General features: G+C 53.9%; 1 protein-coding gene across 4 annotated transcripts in view; it reads right to left on the reverse strand.

The window, feature by feature from the left end:
* Window positions 1-15,847, reverse strand: part of ZNF512B (zinc finger protein 512B) — a 30,138-nt gene extending 14,291 nt beyond the window's left edge. The window contains exons 1-12 of one of the 4 annotated variants that reach the window (XM_071572781.1): window positions 15,682-15,847; window positions 11,619-11,741; window positions 10,518-10,597; window positions 9,610-9,738; window positions 9,088-9,260; window positions 8,670-8,923; window positions 7,859-7,930; window positions 6,184-6,318; window positions 4,732-4,856; window positions 2,229-2,321; window positions 1,273-1,371; window positions 420-590 (exon numbers count right to left, since the gene is read on the reverse strand). In XM_071572781.1, the coding sequence (XP_071428882.1) occupies window positions 420-590; window positions 1,273-1,371; window positions 2,229-2,321; window positions 4,732-4,856; window positions 6,184-6,318; window positions 7,859-7,930; window positions 8,670-8,923; window positions 9,088-9,260; window positions 9,610-9,738; window positions 10,518-10,597; window positions 11,619-11,739 (1,452 nt within the window). In that variant the 5' untranslated portion in view covers window positions 11,740-11,741; window positions 15,682-15,847. Of the gene's footprint in view, window positions 1-299; window positions 591-1,272; window positions 1,372-2,228; window positions 2,322-4,731; window positions 4,857-6,183; window positions 6,319-7,858; window positions 7,931-8,669; window positions 8,924-9,087; window positions 9,261-9,609; window positions 9,739-10,517; window positions 10,598-11,618; window positions 11,742-15,681 lie in introns of those variants that run through there. The other 3 variants (XM_071572779.1, XM_071572780.1, XM_071572782.1) reach the window with 3 other exon arrangements.
* Window positions 15,848-21,474: the final 5,627 nt, after the last annotated feature.

Raw genomic sequence — 21,474 nt, forward strand, 5'->3', positions numbered from 1 at the left:
GCTCCCCAGGGACAGATCCTGCCACCCCAGCACTGGCAAGCAGCCGGCGCTTGTGAGGGAGCAGCCTGAGCTCTGTTTTTTTCCCCTGCAGAGCACGGATGCAGGGTGGGCTGGAGCACAGCCCTGTGGGCACTGGGGAAAGGGAACACTGCTGACTGTTCTGCTCCCATAAATGCAGCACTCTGCACTTTTGGAGGTGGAGGGGGTTGCAGCAGCCTGTTCCCCCCGACACCGCAGGATACAGCACACGTGTGGTGGTGTGAGGGAGAAAACAACATCAGCCCGACGTCTGCACCTGCCTTGCCCGGCCCGGCCCTGCCCGGCTCTGTCCTGCCCACGGGCTCCGCAGCAGCTCTGCAGTTCCCCCCAGGGGGAGGTGGCCCCGCTCCTCGGACTGTGGAGGCATCCAGGGGGCTCACCGAGGCCGTGTGTTCTGACCGCACATGGTAGTCGTGGCCAGCCTTGGATTTGTACTTCTTGCCGCAGTGTGGACAGCTGAAAACAGGCTTGTCAGCCTCGGTGAGCTGCTTCCCACACCGCTTCTGGTGGTACTGGTAACCCATCAGGCTGGAGAAGTTGGCCACGCAGCCCTATGGAGATGGGGAGAAGTGAAGGGTTAAGGAGGGTTGGGGCTTCACGTGCCCATGCTGAAAAGGTTGGGGTGCTGTTGCTCCAGGGAGGAACATTCCTGAAGATCCCACTCTGCAGAGCGGCTCTGCCAGCTTGTCCCATCTGAGTGATGGGGGATTTGACAGTGCCCAAAGAGCCACACACAAGCACAAGTGTCCCAGAGGGAGCAGCCCCTGCCCCACCACACAGAGCTCTCCAGACAGACACACAGTGGGCAGTGGGAGGGGAAGGCACTGGGGAGGCACTGCTTGCATGGACAGCAAAGCATCTGCAGGACAAACCTCTGCCACACGCCCCCCTTACCTGTTCATGACTTGTCTGCAACCGGCTCGGCACCATTTTCGGTGTGGTTTGGTTCAGTTTTACACTGTGCCCAGGACAGCGCTGGCTGTGCCCCTTCCTGATTTCAGGAGGCAGAATCTGCCCTCCAGCACTCCTCAGCCTGCCCTGTGCCCACCCTCCTGCCAGGCTGGCCTATCGCCAGAGCACACAGAGCCAGTGGGAAGGGGCCTGGGATGGCTGAGCTAAGGTGGAAAGGTTGAATACGTGCCAAGAGATGCCTGGAGAGCACATGTTCCCTTCTGCATGGGACCCACTCCTTCCACCTTTTCACAAAACGAGAAACAGGAATCGTTCTTGTACCTCATTGGGGCATTTCAGTTTTCCCATCTGCTTTAGCACTTTCCTCAGCCTTTCCCGCTCTTCCTGCTCACCAAGTCCAGTGGTTTCCACAGGAACAGGCTGGAAATAAGGAAGTAACAGAAGCGACAGAGTCAACCATTTACTCATGTCCTCTGTGCCAGGAGTGGGTGGTAAACCCCTGCCTTGCAGGTGCTGCCCTGGGCTGGAGGGAATGTCCCATTAGGAGAGCTGGATTTCCCACTGCTTCACTGTTATGTGCTGGATCTGCTCATGCCTTTGCTGTGTTTACACCTGAAGGGCCAGCTGAGAAACCCAGGAGCAGTTCCTGCATGGAGGGTTCACCAGCCAGACTGGAGAGCAGGAGATTAAGGCACAGGTAAAAGACAAGTCATAACTGGTAAGCATGGGACATGTAGATATGTGGTTATGCCTTGCCCTGATATCTTGGAGATGCACACAACCAGATTTTTCAAACAGCATCTAAAGCGGTGCCTGCAAAATTTTATTCATGATAAATTTTGTGGCTGCTTCTCCCATGCACAGTGGAGAGCAAAAGACCAGATTTTGAGGTTTGTGCAAGGCAACAAACCTCAAAAAAGGCACAAAACCCACCAGTTTGGGATTTGTGGGCAGTTTTGGAGGCAGAGCTTTGCCACTCAAAATCAGCCTCGTCGTACTCACCGGATCTCCCACCATGCTGGGATCTGAAACGCTGCTTTTATTTTTTCAGTCCTCTGCTCTACTTATCAGGATCAATATGAGCCAAACTCACTACTTAAGAAGGAAAAGCTTTGCTTGGCAGGGAAGGGGGAAGGCCACTGTCTGGGTTGAGCAGTGCGTGAAGTGCTGCAAAGACAGTGTTTGATCCCCCATGGAAAGAGAAGTGCCAACAGCTTCATCTTCTGCAACTGCCTGGAGAAATGAGGCACGAGACAAGCACAGCCCACCTCCCTTACCTTGCTGACGTGTTCAGCCATGGTGTGGTAATTCAGCCCAGCTTTGGATTTGAACTGCTTTTTGCAGTGCTGACACTTCAAGGCATCCTGCAGCTGAAGGAATTAAAGGCAAGTCATCAGGGAGGCCACAGCCCACCACTTATCCTTCCATGGACTGCTGCCTGTGAATAACCCCATGGGTGGCTGTTGCTGCAGCAGTACCCAGCAGTGGGGTCCAGCAGGCAATGCAGCATCCCTGTTCCCTATTCCAGTCCCTGCCTGCAGGTCAGAACTTTCTCTCTGTTGTCCTGGATACTGTTATCAAACCCACATGCCCCAATTTTTGGAAAACATTCAGTTTTGGATGTAGCTTTAAAGCCTCACTGGCTGGAAACATCTGGACCTGGTGTCTCAGTCTTCCTGTTAAAGGGTTAGGAAAGAGAAGAAGCTTTGATCTACCAGTATGTCAGCAGACCGTGCTCTGCAGCCTTGTTAACTAAGTCAGATGCTGGCGTACAGTTCACTTTCTGGGTGCCTGGGCTGTGTGAAATTAAGGACACAATCACAGCAGAGTCCTTCCTGCCTCATACTGCTCTGCTGTTTGACCCAGCTTGGCCTCTTGAGTGCCTGGGGAGATGTGTTACTGCCCACCCTGATATACAAGGGGCACTTGCACAGTGTGTGAACAGATCTTGATTTTGCTGGGGCAGGGACCAGAATTTACTGACTCAGAAGGTGAATGACAGCGAGTCAGTGTCTGGATGGCCTGGGCCATTCCTCCTTCTCCTGCCTTATGCTCCACCTTCACCACTTCCCATTCAATCAAGCCTGGACTAAAAGCTGAAAAGAGAATGAAGATAGAGTTGCAAATCCCTCCTAATCCTAAAGCTCTGGCAAAATGAAGAATAAACTCACTGCAGCCAGGAGTTACTCACTGGTATCTGTGCTCCTCTCATTTAATCTTGTTCCACACCCAAGAGCTTAATCCTAACAAGGTAAATACCAATAGTTTCTTGACCCATCAGATGTCAGTGCCAGCCAATTTGGAGTTTACTCCTCTGGTCAGCACTTTTTAGAACGTGCCATGTCCACATTCCAACAAGCCCTCCCACCTAGGACACCAGGAGAATATACCTGCCCTTGACTCCTTCAGGCCCATGCATGTTGCAACCCTCCCCGCCCCTTACTTGTTTTCCAAAACCAAAGGAAGCACGTGGAGACTGCTTAGTGACAAGCATGGAACAGACAAACCAATTTCCATTTTTCGTAAGAGTTTTGGGAGCCTGCAAATCCTTTTCCCATTCTAAGTCATTAAAGAAGAGAGCAAGCCCAGGAGGTGCACTCCAGAGTGGCTTCTGATGGGCATCCCACCTGCCTGTAGCAGTGTGGCCTCACTGAGGACATGTCACAGGTTCATCTCAGAGATGAAATGCTCAAATCTGGACCTGTGGTTACACACCTGGAGCTTGGGGCCCGTCCTGCCTGGGCTAGGATTGTGTGAAGCACTTCAGCTTCCACAGTGGCATAGCCAGCCCCAGCAAGGACTGTCACTCCCGGGAGGGCCACAGAACACCCCTCTCCAAGGGCTGGAGCCCCGATTCCTTGTCTGAACAGCCACTGGTCTATCTACAGCAGGGAAGACACTGCTGACTGCTCCAGCATAGCTCAGTAGGTCATCCAGCCATGCAGCTCACACGGAGCTGACCTGGCTTGGGAGATGCTCCAAAAAGCAGGAGATGTGACCAGTGATGGCCAAGATCCCCACTCTGCTGAGGTCAGGAGGATATCACAGGAGGCAGGATTCTGCCCAGCATTGCTGTAGTACAAGGCTAGAAATGGAGAGCAGCCTCCCACTGCTATATAAACAGGGAAGCAAAGGCTGGGGAAGCATTTACAGAAAATTAATGTAGAATCAAAGCCCAGCCACATATTTTCAAAGCAGGAGGCATCGATCCCACGTTGGCTTTCTGTGGTGACAGCTCCACACCACGCCAGGTGACGGATGAAGACGTAATCCTGCGTTCTGATGGATGGTGGTGTGGCAGAAAGACAATTTTTCACTGTACCATTACTGCACTCCTGCATCCTGACAGCCTGCCTGAGCACATCCAGGCTTGGAGTCTCCCTGAGACGTGCTCTCATGCAACCACAATTTATCTGGCCTGCTCAGCACTCAGTGAAACCCCACAGCCAGAGCTCTGGAGGAGGCCAGATTAGACACAACCCCAACAATCTCTCCAGCTTTAGAACTATTCATTAAGCTACCAGGAATACCTGACTTTGCTGGAGACAGTGGGGCAAGGGGCCCAGACCACAAAGGGATTCGGGATTGCTGAGAACTAGTGTCCAAATCCCTGTGAATTGATGTGAGGCAGCCAGCAACCTGAATGTGACCAGCAAGTGTTCTATTAAACACAGCCCTGAACTGGTTTTAGGAGCAGCAATACACATTCATGAGTGGCACATGTACACATCCATTCCCCTCCAAAATCCATGTGTTTGATTGAATAAAGCGAGGCCTTACTTTCTGGCAGACATCCATGTGCTTTTTGAGCCCCACAATAGTTTTCCTGGTTATAACACTGCAGGTTGGACAGGAGACTTCTCCCTTCTCGCTGATCTCCCGCTGCCACTGGTCCTCAGGGTTTGCTGGAAAGGGAGAGGAGAGAGGTGTTACACCCAACTTGCCTGGGCTTCTGGGCAGAGGACAGCCCTGTGTAAGCCTTGATTTGGTGAGCTGAAAAGCACTGAATTGGAGAAAGTTCCTAACGTTAAAAAAAAAGAGAAGAAAAACACTCTCCCAGGCAGAGCCAAAACCAGACACAAACCATGCAGGCCCTTGCAGCTCTCCCTGCCCCACACTTCTGCAGCTGAGCAAACTGGGTCACTGGGTCACTTTACATGGAATTACCAGGCCTGCTGACCTGGGAAAAGGAGGTTCATCTTTCCAACCTCGCTGGTATCCTGCACACTGGGAGTTAAAACAGGATAATTCCCCTGATCTTGCCCTGCTTGGAATAACTTCCCTTTGCCAAATGAAACAATTAGCGGGAGCAAAACAAAGGTGAGCGTCTCGGCTCCATCCGGACGTGTGCCTGGAAAACTTCCCTGGCAATCCTCTTCCCGGCAGACATGGAGGCAGTTAGGGGACTGCTGGCTTCCAGGCACATGTTTATTTGAATGACTGTGACTGGCTCAAAAAAAAGTTCAAAATATGAGACACATGAGGCCAAAACCTGCTCCCAGGTCCAGAGCTCACGCCATGTTCTCAGCAGAACAGCACAGGCTTCCAGCAAGGGAAGCCTGGGCTGAATAAAATCTGCCAAGTCTGTTTATTTGGATGCTCTTGCATGGCTGTGAGATCAGAGAGTCATTTATTTGAATTTGAAAGCAGTGTAAGGCACTGCAGCTGTGTTTATCTTGCACATCCTGCGTTCCTCCTGCTGTCAGAGCTTCCAGGGAAAGCAAGCAACCTGTGCCGGGGTCTAGCCTGCACCTCGGAGAAGGCTTAACCATTCCCAGTTATGCACTGGTGTCATTCATTGGGATGATGTTAGAAAAATGCCATCATCCCACATGTTGACCCAAGCTGTGGTCACAGTGAAGCCAGGTGGAACTTGGCTCTCAACTCCCAGCACCTCCATCCTGCTGACCTGGCAGTGAAGCAATGGTAAGGTGCCCCTCAGGATGTAAACTGTGGCTGCACAACCGTTCTAGGAGCAGTGGCTGTTCCCACACCTGTGCTACACCTCAACAGGGCAAGAGCTGTGTGCTCCTACTTCTGGTTTTGTTCTGCTTCTCTTGGAAAACCGGCTAGAAAATGGCACAGCAAACAACTCCCTGGGCCTGGAGGGGTGCAGGGACCATGAGCTGCAGGTAAACATGGTGGCATGAAGGTGGGGACCAAGCAGAGCACATGAGAGCAGCTAAGTTGCACACAAAGCTGCTGCCTGCGCTTTGCACACACCAGCCTCACCTGCTGGTAGGTGCACAGCAGTTTCTTTCTTCACTTCAGCTCCTGGAGATTTCTTTTTCAGCTCCTCCATACTGGTGTTTCCCTCCAGCTTCTTGGCTCGATGGGCTTTTGCTTTGTCCTCTGCTTTGACAAGACCTGTAGAGAAAGAGGATTCTTCTTTAATACTTCCTTTAATACCTTCAGAGCAACTCATATTCAGCAGGTAGAAAATCTCTACCTCTAACCCAGGGACACCGAGCTGGCTGTAGGTCTGTCAAGGCTGTATATGTAGGATCAGGTCCATAATTATGACAAGCAATATCCTCACAAATTGTGGTGTTTCATAAACAGCATAATTTCCCCCAACCCAGGTTATGAACTATGGAAACACCATGGCAAAATGAGGTAGGATGCCTCTAGCCAGGGAGACAGGCCTGGGAGGAGGGAATAGAATGTTTTGCAAGAAACTGAACAGGGGAATGAGAACAGCAAATCCAGGATATAAAAGGATATTCCTGCTGATGCTCCTGCACTGGAAAGGCTGTTTAATTCCCCTAGGTCCAACCCCCAAATCCATGTGCAGTTCAGTCCTGTGCCTGTGTTTCCACAGGTGGTGCTGGAAGCAATGCAGTGAGTGCCAGGGTCAGATCCACACTTGCCCCATGGTGGTCCATGCCCACGATGGGCTGGGGCACCCTTGTCTTTGGGGAGCGACTGTCACGTTGAAAATGGGGGTTGTGGGGAAGCAACCCCATCCTCACTCCCCATCTGAGGCAGCAGGTCATGGGAGCACCTGGTTCTCCAGGAACCTACAGCAGACATTTCAGTCTACGGCAGTGCCTCTGTGGGGAAGATAAGGGAAACAAGCCCAGACTTCCCAGGAGCCAGGGGAAAGGAAATCACAGAGACCACATCCAGCCTGCTCGTCAGTGTCTTATTCCTTCAAAGCCATTAGTGCCTTTCCCCCGAGTGCCTCATACTGGAAGGTGCTGCCTCCTGCAGTGCCTGGAAATCCGCTTTTTATTTCCCTGACTGAATGTGTTTCCTAGCCAGCCTGAATCCCATTGCTTCCATACCAGAGATGCACCAGGATTTCCCCCTCTTTCCCAGCCCAGTTGAGTATATTTATGGAGCATGACCACAGTCCCACTCCCTCTTGCTTTCTCAGGCTGCAGCAGCCAATTCCTGAGCCTTCTCTCAGAAAACATCCCAGCAACGTGTCTCTTCCCGCTTGGATTCATTCTCTTCCATGTGGGCGACCCACAGTGGAGATGGTGTCTGAGGGATGGGTGCGTCACGAGCCTTCTATGCAGAGCAGAAATCCTCCCGGAGCCACTGGAAACGCTGCGACATCCCAGAATGGTGGGACGATGATGAAATGATGTTTCTCATATCACCCTTGTGTCAGCAGATCATTACTCTTGTGTTACAGCTGAACATTGCTGGATCCTTTCCTCTCTCTTCCCTCATTTCCCAGCACCAGGCTCCAGAACACAGCAGACAGGGTTGTTATCAGTCCCAGCTCTGCTGCTGCCTTTCAGTCCCTTTAGGACACTCTTACAGTAAAAAGCACCAGCTCTTCTAGTGCTGTATCCTTGGGCTGTGCCTGGCTCCACCACAGGGAGGGTTCTTGGAGAAGGGGCATCCCAGGGAGAAGGTACAACCCTACAGCTGACCAGAGTTGTCCCTGTATTACCTTTCAGTCCAAATGTCCCCGAGATGGATGGCTGCTCCCCCGTAAACTTCTTAGGAGTTTTCTGTTTCCTTCCTGACTCAAAAGAGAGAAACAGAGAGAGATTTGGTCAAATAACTGTACTGCCAGGGAGATCCATCAGTCCTGGGGCATGGAGTGGGCACACACTCTGTGTCAGGAGTGAATCAGAATGAAGCACCCACCCATCAAACATGAACAGGTTGCTGCTTCTCAACCCCCAAAACCAAGATAAATACGTTATTCAGGGCTAATTCAACGAGTGGAAGTGGTGGCTCTGTCTAGTGCCAAAAGCCACACGGCTTCCACACCTCAGCAGCCACAGTGGCTGTGGTGGTTTGCTTTGGTGCTGCAAGCACTGGAACTCCATGCTGTGATGGGGACAACCATGGCCCTGTCTGCCAGCTCCCCAGTGGCCAAGGATAGAGGGAGCTTCCTCACTCTGTCCCAGTCCTTCAGGAAAATGGATCTGCCAGAACCATCCTGGTTTAACCTGCCACACTGAGGACAGAGAGGCTGACATGGCAGCTTGTTATGCTGCCATGAATTCAATCCATTTCCAGTTTTACACACCCTATAGGAATAATCTCTCTCACAGCTGCAACCAGGTTTTAACTCCCAGTAAAGCTGCAGGAAACTGGGGCCAGGCCAAGCTATCAGGATGTTAAATCAAGACTTGGATATCTCTTGGATTCAGAGAGACACTTGCAGCAGTGCTGGCTGGAGCAGAGCCCCTTCCCGTGGGACATCTATCTTTGGGCTCCTGAAGCAGTGTAGCCCCGGGCTCTAATCTTACTGTGCTTCATCCTCTCGGGGTCTTCCTCCTGCAGGGAGGCCTGGCTGCCCCGCTGCTGCCCGGTGTCCTTCCCGCTCGAGGACTTGGCTGTGGGGGTGGCGGCCGCCATCGCCTCGGCCGCCGCGATCTGGAACTCTTTGCTCTCCCGGCTCTCGGCCAGGCACTCGCCATTCTCCGTGTGCTCCCGCGCCACAGCTTTTTCCGTCTTTGGCTGTTTGGGATGGATGGTGGGGCAAGCTGAACTCTCAGCAGCTCTAGGGCAAAGCACAGAGGGCTTGTTTAAAGAGGAGTTGTTAGACAAGTGTCCTGACACCTCTTCCCCCTTGCCAGACCAGGCTGTAGGAATAGAGGCAGGTACCTTCCCCTTCTCCCAGCCATCCCTGCACCACTGCCACGCAACCCAGCAACAGCCTGGTACCTTTTCTTTCCACTGCTCTTCCCAATGGCCTTGGGCACTTTGTTTTCTGGTTTGCTGGTTGGCACTGGCCGGTCCAAGTGGTTCCAGAGCCGATGCTTTTCCAGCTGTGTTTTGGAGGTGAAGGCAGCTTCACAGTACGAGCACGAGTACGTCAGCCTCTCCGAGATTGCACCCTGCGTGGAGCAGGGAGAGGCAGGTGAGCATGGATGTTAGACCATAAAAGAGACAGGCCTTTCTGACTCAGGCAGGAACACAAGCCATGTGTAATACCCTTCTGCCCCTCCAAATAGTTATCAAGGGTCCACAGTCTTCCCGGGCAAGACCTCACACTGAGCTGCAGGGACCCCAGTCCCTCTTGTACATACCTCACAAACTGCTCCTGGCCCATCTCTGCCACCTCCATTTCCCCATTTTAACCTTGTATTTCTCCTGGGTTTTAAAGCCTGCGAGGGGCTTTACCCAGGAGATGGTAATGGAAGAGCTGAACACTGGAAGGGACAGACAGTTCTCCAGTTTCCTTACCCCTTGGCAGCGCTGATAGTGGTACTTCAAGCCATAAATACTGGGGAACTCCAGCCAGCAGCCTGAATTGGGGCATTTCACCCTGGAGTGGGCTTTGAATTCATCCTTCCACTGGTTCATCAGGGGGAGCTGGGAACAGGAAACACAAGAGACAGCTGAATTCAGAGCACCATGTGCCCAGCTGTGTATTGGTGCATCCCAAGGGGGTCTGGAGGGCACAGGGGATCTCTGATCATTCATGTCCATCCCTTCCCAACAAACAGCCACAAAGTGGACCCCAGGGGTGTGTTTCAGTACAGCAATGCTCCCACAGAGAGGTGCTGGGTTAGATGCTGCAGGCTCTACAGGCTAATGATTCCTCCCAGGGATTTACCTTGCTGTGCCTCCCAGAGCACACACATGCTCCCTGCCAGGCTGGGGAATAAATCAGGCTTGAAGTCGCTCGGGTGATTTAATCACCCCACATTTCATCTGGTCTGTAAATCACCCCATGACCATGCTCTCATGACAAACTGCTCTGTGTGTTGTCCATGCTACCAGGCAGGAATTAAACTGCACAACCCTGAGGGAATAAATCACCCCTTTGCCATTGCTGCCGGATCATTAGCCAAATCTGACAAGGCTGTGACTGGATTCAGCTCATCTGGCCATGGCCCTGGGAAGGTGAGGCTGGAGGGAGGTACTGTCCCTAACCAGGTTTTTGGAGGATGCTGGATGGATGCTGGATGCTGGATGCCTGCATGGAGGCATGAGGGGCCAAGATCTTGCTCAGCCCAAGACAAGGCTGCTCTGAAAATAAACCACCAGGAAGGCAGGTTTAACCCCTGAGTGGGGCTGGCTGAAGTGTGCAATGCAGGGCAAGTCAGAGGGAGTGAAGCTGAGAGGGCATTAGGGAGGTGGGGGCTTACAGGGATGTCTTTCAGTGCCTGATTCTCAGCCTTGGGTCGTCCTTTCTTCCTGCCTTCAGTTTTGTCACTGGTTGCATTTCCTGCAAACAGACAGAGCACAGATCACCAGCTGTGCTGGAGGAGCCGCTGTCCCAGCAATCCTGCTGCCCAGCCCCAGCCCCATGCCACCTGCCTGGCTCCCTTGGCTCTGGGCTGCCATTCCCTGCCCTGGCAAGGATGGAAATTCCCCTTTGGAAGGCAATGCCAGCTCCTCTGCCACTGAGGTGATGACAGGATATGGTGCAGGGGAAAATGCTCCCCTGAACACAGGAGTGTTCATGCTGTGGACAGCTGGAGTTCATTCCCCTTAGCAATAAGTTATCCTCTTCTGCTAGCAATTACAGCTTCAATCCCCTAAAGGTAAGAATGGCATCTGGGAAACATTTAGGGCACACGCATTTCCCTACAAGGCCACTGATTCTGGGAGCCTGGTCTGAGATACATCGCTGTGGTCTGACCCTTTCCTGACGTGCAGGCACCCTTGGTGTCCAGGGCTGCCAGTAGCAAGGTAAAGGCAGGGAGAGCCTCTCTCGCAGGGTAGATCTGCCCAACATCAACAGACAGGATAAAAAATCTCCTTGAGCCTGGAGATTCCTAGATAGAGAAATCAGCCATCCATCAGCGTGACAGCCCTTAGCGTGAGGGTCCCCCGGGGCTCGTACGCTCGCGAGCCTCCATCCCGGGGGCCGCGACACGGGAGGCAGCAGATGGTGTGAACTCATTTAAGCCTTTCCATCCTTTGATGTAACACTTAGCTACCAACACGATAAATAGGCAGCGAGACACCCATCTCATTAAGCCAGGCACACGCCTCTCCAAAGGGAGAGGCCACCTCCATCCCTCCCCTCCCGCTCCCAAGGACCAGCTCTTTGCAGATCGCAGGGGCTGAGGCTTTTTTGACCAGCACAGCCCTCACTGGTGGGTCAAAGTGAGAAGCAGAGACACACTGAGACTCAGTGCACCTGCAACTCCTCATTTTGGCAGCTGCCCCCCAACTCCTGCCACTGGGTTCATCCCCTCCACCCCATCTACCTCCATGCAAAAAGCAAACCAGTTCCTTACCCAGCTTAGGCAGCTCAGCTGGAGGGTTTATCCTTGTCTCTGTCCTGCTTTCTTTGCTGGCAGCAGGTTTGTTAGAGCCTGCAGTTTTCCTTCCACCTTTACAGGTACAGGAATCCGCCATCTCTGAAAGAAGCAGGGGAGGCATTAAAATTCACTCCTTAGAGCCAGGAACAACACATGGTGAAAGCAAGGAGAGCTGCTGGGGAGGGAGGGACACGAGCAAACTATCACACAGCTTAAAGATTCCCACAAAGAGAAGAAACGGGATGTGCTTCTGAGTATTTGTTCTACGGTCAAGGAACGCCACAGACATGGCTGGAAAGCTGCTTTCATTACAGCCTGGCTTCCCCTCCATGTACAACAGCAAAGACTTTATTAAAAATTATGGGCTGACTTTGCCCAGAGAAGTAGCAAATAAATGGCTTTTCCTCTTCGTTTATTTCTCTACTTTCATTTAAGACACCAAAAGCAAAAAAAAAAATAGTGAGTTTTAATGAACAGATGTAGTGATAAATTTCCAATTTTCCTTATTAATGGGAAACTGTTATAAACTGAGAATTGTTAATGTTATCTGAATTTTCTGTATTAATAATTCAATTTGGCTTCTCTATAAATAATGAACATCAGGAATTATCGCAGAAAGCCCACTCCTGCTCCTCATAGAAGCAGGCAGCAGGACATCCCCCTGTTTGGTGGGACCAGGAAGAAGCCCATGGCATGACTGGCTCTGTCTCTGGCTTCAAGTTCCTTCTTCCCTCCCCAACAGCACATGCAAAGACATGTCCAAGGGTGGGAGCTGCATCAGGAGAAGCCACACATGGATTTGGGGGAAAGAAGTTGTCCAAGCCTTGACAATGAGAGCATCAGGTTTTTGGGAAGTGATTCCCCAGATCACTACAGCCTTAATACCTTGGCTGGAACATGATGCTGATGCTCACCCACAGGCTTTTTAAAACATGGATTTGAGTTGTCACCCCCAATTCCTCCCACAAGATCATGTTTAGCATCATTTCACTCAACAGTTTATTCCCAGAGCATCCAGACTCATTCCACCTGTCCTCATGCCTAGGGCAACAGGGGAGCACCTCCTGCTTAGCCAGATTGCCAGCCATGCCACCCAAATGTGGGACATGAGGGTCCAGCGGTCCTTTCTGAGTTGCCCCCAGGGACTTTCCACATGGAATAGGGGGATTCCTGTGTGGGATTGGGAACTGCACATCTCATGCAGCCCACATGCTCTGAGAGGAACTGGCAAAAGCTCGGCTGGTGACACATTTGCAGTTGTTTGCATGGACACAAAGGTTAATCGGATCGAGGGAGAAATTCCAGCCTTGGCAACAGGTTCTGTGGCATTTGGTGCTGAACATGGGCATCGTTGATTCAGCTAATTTGGGCTCTTTCAGTGGGAGAGCTGGGCAGGAGATGTAACCTGACTGCCAGTGGCTCCTTCCTGGAGCAGGCTCAGAGAGGGGCCCCTGCAGCCCCTTCCCAAATTGCTGCTTCACTCCCACCAATGTGGGCACTGCTACTGTCCCCAATCCTCCAGGGATAAACAGGCCAGTCCCCTTCCCTGCCATGCTGCCTCCTGGCACCTCTGAGTGAGCCTCACTCAAGTTGCTCAAAGAAAAAAGAGGAAAAAAAAAAGACTCACAAAAGACCAGAGAACTGAAAGCTGAAGACAAGATCTCTGGGCTCACAGCAGGTGAAACACACGCAGCTGACACCTTTATCCATCCAGTGGCACCTTTATCCAACCAGGCCAAGAGTGGGTGATGGAGCACAAAACCTCTGTGTCCACACAGCTGGGCAGCTCAAGGTGACACACAAAGGGGAACAGGCAGGGCAGACCCTGCTGATGGCCCATCTCCTGCACCCCAAACACCCCATGGCACCACACACCACTGAGCATCACCCCAACACCACCTTCTTGAAACATTCAGCATACCCAGCTCAGCCCTGCTCCGGCAGCTGGACACTTCTCATTCCCCTTAGCTCATCCAGCCCCTCAGACACCCTCTCTGCTCAGCTTAAAAGGTTCTGAATCTTTGGGTTTTCCACACCAAATACTTATTTCAATTTTTTCCCGTCCTTATTTTCTGACTAAATGAAAAATAAAAATCCTATAAACCACTCAACAAGAGCAAAACTCTGCTCCCTGGCCACTGATACAACCCCAAGGATCACAGAGGAATTGTCCCAGAGACAGAGAGCAAAAATCAGCAAAAGTTATTGTGGGTTTCTTTTTGTAATGTCCAAACTTCACACTCACTTTTGAGTAACACAGGCTGAAATGGACAACACCTCATTTTCTTCCCTGCTTTCCTTAAGGTTTGGGTAAGAACCCTTTCACTGGTAATGGGAAGAGAAGGCATTGGCAGATCCTGGAATGAGCAGGGCTGGAATGTGGTGTGGGAAGGTTGGGACTGGCAGCACCTTATGAAGCCTCCAGCTCTTTTTAGGTAACTTTTTAGAAGTTTGTGGCAAAAAAACACAACCTTCCTCCTGTCAACACAGGAGGCAGCATGGGATGAGTGGAGGTCAAGTTGGCACTTCTGGGAGCAAGGGTAAGGAGGAAACCCAGGGCTGTGGGAAGGGGCAGTGAAGTTTGAGAATTAAAGGCACTGTCCCCAAGTCACCACCAGCCCAGACTGACTGGCACAGCCACACACTTCCCTGTGGGATTTGACAGGGAATGGCCACATCCCAGTCAGTGGCAATTCCAAAAGGCTTTTCCCTCTGTGACAAATCCCTCCTGCAGAGCTGCCAGGCTTTGAGGGCTGGGCACAGCCTGAAAACTGGGCATAAAGTGGGAAAGCAGAAATAATTCTATGTAGAAATGCCTGACTTAGGATCAGGCCCACAGGGGAATGTTTGCAGGCAGGGATGGCTGTGACTCTCCCAGTCCCAAGATGTCCTTACAGTTACCAGGGAGAAAGTCACTTGCAGGTCCTGACTGCACGTTCTCCTGCTGGTGCTCCTGCCCTGGTCCCATCCCTATGGATGCACCAATCACCTGGTTACCCATTGATCCCCTCCACTTATCATCAATAATTTTCCAAGAGCTCCAGAAGGCAGGCAATGCCAAAATGCAAGGGAGCTGCTGCCCTGGCACAAGCCAGGTGCCTACAGAGATGCAATGAGGCCAGCACAGACAAGAGATGCCACAGGGGACTCCCATCCCTGTCAGTGGAGCTGTCCCATGAACTCCAGGCAGAACTGGAGTCGCTGGGTAAAACTTTCAGGGAATAAGGACAAGGAAGCAGTGGGAGAGGCTTCCTGGAGAGGGAGCGGAGCAGCCCTTGCTGGAGGTTTCCCGGGAGGGAAGCACGTGTCAGGTGAAGCCCTTGGAGCCGCTGGGCACGGCTGGAGATAGGGCAGCTCCGCAGGGACATGGCGCATCCCTCTCCAGCACCCACACCGGGTGACACCCCGAGGCTCTCCAGGAGGGAATCACCTCGCCCGCAGCCGCCACACCACTCCTGCCGCACGTGGCTCTGACCAGGAGCACACGAGGCTTTTTGGGGGTATAAAGTTTCTATTCGACGCACATTATCCCGTCCCTCCCCTCTCTGTCCTTCTGACAAGAAGGGAAAAGAACCCGCACGTGCCTGGCAGACAATGAGCCCTCTCCGTGCCGGGGGGACCGGGGTGCGCCCTGTCCCGGGGTCAGTGGGCGTGAGGAGCCCTGCCCGGTGCCGCTGTCACCTCCGGGGCACGGGGCGCTGTGTCCGGTGCCGCTGTCACCTCCGGGGCACGGGCACCTCTGTCCTGTCACCTCCCGCCCCGGCCGTGCCACCCGCGGTCCCCTCCCAGCCCCTCCCCGCGCCCGGGCCTGTCACCGCTCGGGGCCCCGCGCCCCATCCCCGGGAGGCGAACGGGGCTCCCCCGCGGGCCGGGCCCGGCGGGGCCGACACGGAGGGCCCGGGCGGGCCGGGCCGCGCTCCGGGAGGGGAAGAGCGAGCGGCAAAATGGCGACGCGGCGGCGGGCGGAGCGGAGCGGAGCGGGGCGCGGGGGGTCCCCGCGGCGGGGCCGGGCGGGCCGGGGGCCTCTCGGTGCTCTTACCTCGGCGGGCGGGGCCGCGGTGCGGGGCGCGCAGGGGCCGGCACACACCCCCGGCCGGCCAGGCGGTGCCGCCCGCCGCCCCCGGGCCGCCGTGCGGGGCTCCCGGCGCGCCCACACCCGCGGCGCCGCCGCGCTCCGCCGCCGCTCCCGCCCGCCCCTCGCGCCGCCGCCGCCGCCGCCGCCGCGGCTCATGCGCGCTCCCGCCCCGCCCGGCCCGGCCCGGCCCGCCCCGCACGCCCCGCACCGTCCGCACCGCCCCGTACCGGCCGTACCGCCCGGCCCGCACCGCCCGCGCCGCCGGCCTCGCGCGGCTCCGGGAGCGGGGTCGGGGCAGGTGCGGGCAGGGGGCTGGCCCGTGTCACACCCTGCGGGGCGCAAGCGGCGTGTCCTGCCCTCCGGCGTGTAGGACACCGAGTCCTGGCTGTCATCTGCCCCTCCGGGATGTCCTGCTCAATGTCCTGCCCTCCGGCGTGTAGGGCACTGAGTCCTGGCTGTCATCTGCCCCTCCGGGATGTCCTGCTCAATGTCCTGCCCTCCGGCGTGTAGGGCACTGAGTCCTGGCTGTCATCTGCCCCTCCGGGATGTCCTGCCCGATGTCCTGCTCTCCACGGTGCAGGCAGGATACCCGCCCGTTATCCTGCTCTCCAGGACGCGGGCGAGGTGACCTGCCTGTTCTGCCCAGCAAGGTGTCCTGCCCGTTATCCTCTACTCCAGGGCATCCTGCCCATCATCCTGCCCTCCAAAGTGTTGGCAATACCCTGCCTGTCACCTTCCCCTCCAGGATGTCCTGCCCATCATCCTGCTCTCCAAAGTGTTGTCAATACCCTGCCTGTCACCTTCCCCTCCAGGATGTCCTGCTCATCATCCTGCCCTCCAAAGTGTTGGCAATACCCTGCCTGTCACCTTCCCCTCTGGGATGTCCTGCCCATTATCCTGCCCATCATCCTGCCCATCATCCTGCCCTCCAAGGCGCAAGGAGGGTGCCCTCACCATACATCAACCCATCTCACTCTCATGCCCCAGGTCCCTTGCAAAGCCACCCCAGCCCCTGGGAATGATGCTGGGTACGAGGGACACGGCTTTTCCCAGCTCCCAGGCTTGGCAGGTGTCACCCCTGCAGAGCTGGTGGCACCCAGGTAGGTACCACAGGGCAGAGCCAGCCTCAGTTACTGGCACCGGGAATACACAGCCTCACAAGGATCCAGCAGTAACCCAGAGATTAGGGAAAAACACACAAATTTAGCCAAGTGAAAGCAAAACCCAGAGCAACCATTGCTGTCGGGGCCACCCAGCCTGCCATCACCAGCACATGGCATCTGCAGTGCTGCCAGGAATTGGGAGGCCCTGTGGCACAATCGTGCAAAAAAAAAAAGCCCCAACCAAGTCGGGAGTTTCCCCACGGTTTTCCCCTCTTTGTCTCCATTGTGGGGAAAGAGCTTAATTAACGTCTGCAGAGAGCAGGGAAAGCTTGCTGTAATTGCTAGGTATGATTATCGGTGGAGCGGAGGGTGCTCAGCGGGGTGGGAGGGACAGGCACAACCCACCTTCTTTGTATAAAATGAGGCAGAACCGAGGCAGCTTCGCTTCCCAGCCAGGGAGCTGCCTGCCCAGAAAGCTCAGCTGCCTGGGGGGGCTCTCAGGCAGCTCTACATGCCCACGGGCACCCGGCAACACCTTCGAGGTCTCCTCCTCGCTGTCGCCCATCGCTTGTCTCTGCAGCATCCCGACAGCTGCTCCAGACACACGTGTGCAGAAGTGCCACCACGTTCATTTTCTACATCCATAAAGCACAATTTTGCATCTCCAGGAATGGGATGAGGGTGAGGGCAGATGGAGGAGCCTGGCCATCCTGGGATTATACAGGAGCAGGGAGGGCAGCCGGCCACAGGCTGGGTGAGCTAAGAAACTCTGATATAATGCAATATAAAGGGACCCACTGTTGCTGTTTTCAGGCTCTTCTGAGCAGAGTGGGCCAAGAAATGGACTTGAAAAGACCAGAAAATGTTGAGCAGACGCTGAGGAGCACTTTGTTTCACAAAGCCCCTTGGAGCAGCCACATGCTCACACACCCGCGGGACGGGCTGTGCAGAGGCTGGTCCAGCTGAAGCAGAGTGATTCCTGAACAAAGAGGGAATCACAGCTGGTTTGTGCGGCAGCATCCGGGCCAGCCCCAGCCTCCTCCCGCACACTACTCCGCAGCCCGGGCCGCTGATTGGAAACCGGAGCCCGCCATCACTCCAACAGACAGCCGGGAATTATGCTGATGGCTTCTTTTATTATTTTTTTTCCTCTCCCTGTGCTTGAATGCACTAAGAAAATACAAGCAAAAGGGGAAAAAAATAAAAGCAAGAGAAAATCTGAACAGATTTAATTTTAGATATGGTGAGAAAGGAAAATGGTTGTGGTGCAAAGAGGGAAGGTTAAGGGGGAAGTGCTCCTGCTTCAAGGAAGAATGAAGCTCCCCAGAGTCCTGAGGCTGCTATTTATGATTTAGAAGGTTGTATTCACATGAGGGGCATCTGGTCATATCGACTCACAGGGTCCCATAGGAACCCATCCCAAGCCTGAGGGGTTGGTCTCTGGGGCACTGACAGCCCCATGGAGGGGTTCCTGTGCTGGGCTGTCCCATGTGCCACTGAACCCAGTGTGAATAGCCAGGGAACTGTTCTGACCCTGCCCAGGTGCTGCCAGCATCTGGTGCTGCCACAAACCTGGCTCTGTCCCAGTGAAAGCGGCAGCACCGCAACTGGATCCACACCTGTTTCTTTTCCATCTTTGTCTCAGTGAAGCCACAGCACCACAGCCATACCCACACCCACCTCTCTCCATCCTTCCCCACCCCATGTCATGTCCATTGGCCCTAGGAGTGTTTCTGGCTCTGGAAAGGCAGAGCTACCAGCGGGCAGCCAGCAACTGAGAATGAGCACCAAAAATGAAGGAAGCAATACAGGGGAACAAAATGAAATAAAGCAATTATCCCTGCTCTGATACTTTCTAATTAAGGGAACTGTCACCCTTACTAAGAGGCCATTAATTCATTGTCATAAGTCACCACCAGAGTTCAAGTACCAAAACCATGCCTGGGCCACAGGGAGTGGAGCAGTGTCCTCTCTGCCTCTCACTGCAGGCTCCAGCACCAGCAAGAGCTGCTCCCTGAGTCCATGGGGCTGCTCATGGCTTTCTCCAGGCAATGCCTGTCCCCACACCCTGGGCTGTGCTTTGGGAAGCTGTAAGTCCCACTGCGGTGCTCAGCCTGTCCTGGGCGTGGATGAGCCCATCCATCTCCAGCTGCATCCCTGTGACTGCATCCTCTTCCCTGTGCAGTCCAAATGCATTTGTGTAAAGGATGTACTGATTTCTCAGAAGAGATCAGCTCTTGGCCACTCTATGGGGACCAAACCCTTAAAGAGTTCCCAAACTATCCCCAACCATGTGGTCAGGGCTGGTGTTTTCCCCAGCATCATCTCCTGCTGACAACCAGCTCTGTCTCAGCAGCCTCTCATTACGTATTCTGCATGGAGGGCCCCACATCAGCTTAATTAACAAGGTAAGAAAAACGGGACCTTTGAGGAAATCTTAATTATATTATCCATCTCACCCTGAGTGGCACCTGATCCATCCCAACACTGTTCTCAAGTTCATTAGCAATGAATCAAGATTGATTAGTCCTGGATGTGCAGTAAGGACATGCTGGAGCAGAAGACTTCTGGTGCCATTGCTGTAAGACTCTGTGTGTCCCCAAGCCCAGTCTCGTTCTCCAGCACCAGGCAGTGGGATGGGGACCAGGGCTATGGGATGAGGCAGACAGAGTTTGCCAGTGCTGGGATGAGGCTGCTGGAGCATCCCAGGAGCAGCTGTTTTGCTGTGTCCCTGTCAGGAGCTGGCATCTCACACCTCCCAGGGATTCTCTGATTTAGACCAGCTCCTGGGCAGCCCTGCTAAGCTGCTGGTCACTTCCAGGGATGGGGCACCACCAGTTTTCTCTGGGCAATCTGTGCAGTGCCTCACCACATTCACAGGCAAGTATTTCTTCCTAATACCCAACCTAACAAGTCCTGGCACTCCATGCTCTGTCCAAAGTGATTCTCCAGCTCTCATGGAGTCCCTTTAGGCACTAGAAGATACTCTAAGGTCTTGCCTGAACCTTTTCCTCTCCAAGCTGAACACCCCCCTGCTGTCTCTCAGCTTGTCTCCACAGCAGAGGTGCTTCAACCCTTGGAACATCTTTATGTCCCTATTCTGGACTAGCTCCAACAGCTCCACATCCTTCTTATGTTGGGAGCCCCAGAGCTGTAGGCAGCAGTGCAGGTGGGGTTCCTCCAGGGCAGAGCAGAGGGGGAGAATCCCCCCCCTCACCCTGTGCTGGGGGTGCAGCCCAGGGTTGGCTTTCTGGGCTGCCAGCACACATTGATTTGGGGTGGTTTGTAATCCTCCTTGGACACTTGATGGGATGAGAGGGTCCTAATTAGATTGAGCATGAAATCCACTGGGGACAGGATTCCGATTTAAACTGGCTCCAGCTCAGCAGAGCCAGTGGCAGGCGCTGCCACCCCTCTGCTCAGCACACCGTGTCCCCTCCCCCTGCACAGCCGTGGGCAGCACGGGCTGCCTTCAGCACCCGCTGTACATTTCAGTGTCAGAGGAATGGGGATCGTTTCCCCCATCAGAGTTGCAATCAGCAGCGTTTCAAAGCTGGAGGTGTCTGCATCATCAAGCTGGGCTCAGTAATTACTCAGACAAATTTGCATACATTTTCTATGGGCATCTCTGCTGGCTTTTTTATTTCTGCTTGAAATCCTCGCTGGAATCTGCAAACTGCCTCCACCACTGGGAACGGATTGCTGGATTGTTCCTTTGTAAGACAGGAAGATGCTGAACATTATCTTTGATGCCAGTGATGCATTGTCCTGCTTATTGCAAAAAATTTCCACCGAAAAAAAGTGGCAAAAAAGTTTGTCAGAGGCAGGAGTCGTGTGCTCTGTGAGTGGCCATTGCCTGACCCTGCTCTGTGGTGCTGCTGCCTGCATCCTCCTGCCTGCTGCAGGGGACTCACTGATGCCTGCTAGTGTTTTCTGTTTACTTTATTTGTTGTCTGGTTTTAATATTGCATGAATCCACGCCCAGTTCATCTGTGTTTCATTGTCTGGTGCTGTTTGTTTTGGGGCAGTGCCTGGAATACTGCTGGCAGATAAGTGCTGGACAAGTAGAAGGTATTTTTCTTGCTCAGCAAAAGCTGAGGAGTGACCAAGCTGTGCCTCATTCTGAGAACCTGAGCATCCATCTCTCTCCAGTTTCCAGGGTCCTGGTGCAGCACCCCCTGGTTCTTGCCTGTGGGGAGGACTGTGCTTCCTTGGATCCACCACGCAGATGGATTTTGCTGTGTGCTCAGAGCTACTGAAGGCAAAGCTGTGTCAAAGCTGCTCCAGATGAGTCCTGCTGCCCTGGGCAGAGTTCTGGGTGCGCCTTGGATAAGCCAAGGGCATTAGATGGCATCAGACACTGGTCCAGAACCAAAGCAGTGGTCCAGAGCCATTCTGGAAGGATGTTCTGCTCTCACCATCACCATCCTCACAGATTTGGGGATTGGGAGAAGGACAGCATCCTCCTGCCTGTACTGTGAGTATTGTTTCACCTGGCTCCTCCAGCCCCATCTTGCCTCAGTGGACCTCAGAGGGACACCCCAACAGGGCTGTATTTGGGGCTCCACATGAGTGTGCTGGTGGTCTTTCAGCTTTCTTTTGTGTCTCCTCTCTTCCATGAGGATGAGGAGCTGGAGGGAGCCAGAGCACAGCC

The sequence above is a fragment of the Pithys albifrons genome, chromosome 18 (assembly GCF_047495875.1).
Source record: "Pithys albifrons albifrons isolate INPA30051 chromosome 18, PitAlb_v1, whole genome shotgun sequence".
In the NCBI taxonomy this organism is placed as follows: domain Eukaryota; kingdom Metazoa; phylum Chordata; class Aves; order Passeriformes; family Thamnophilidae; genus Pithys; species Pithys albifrons.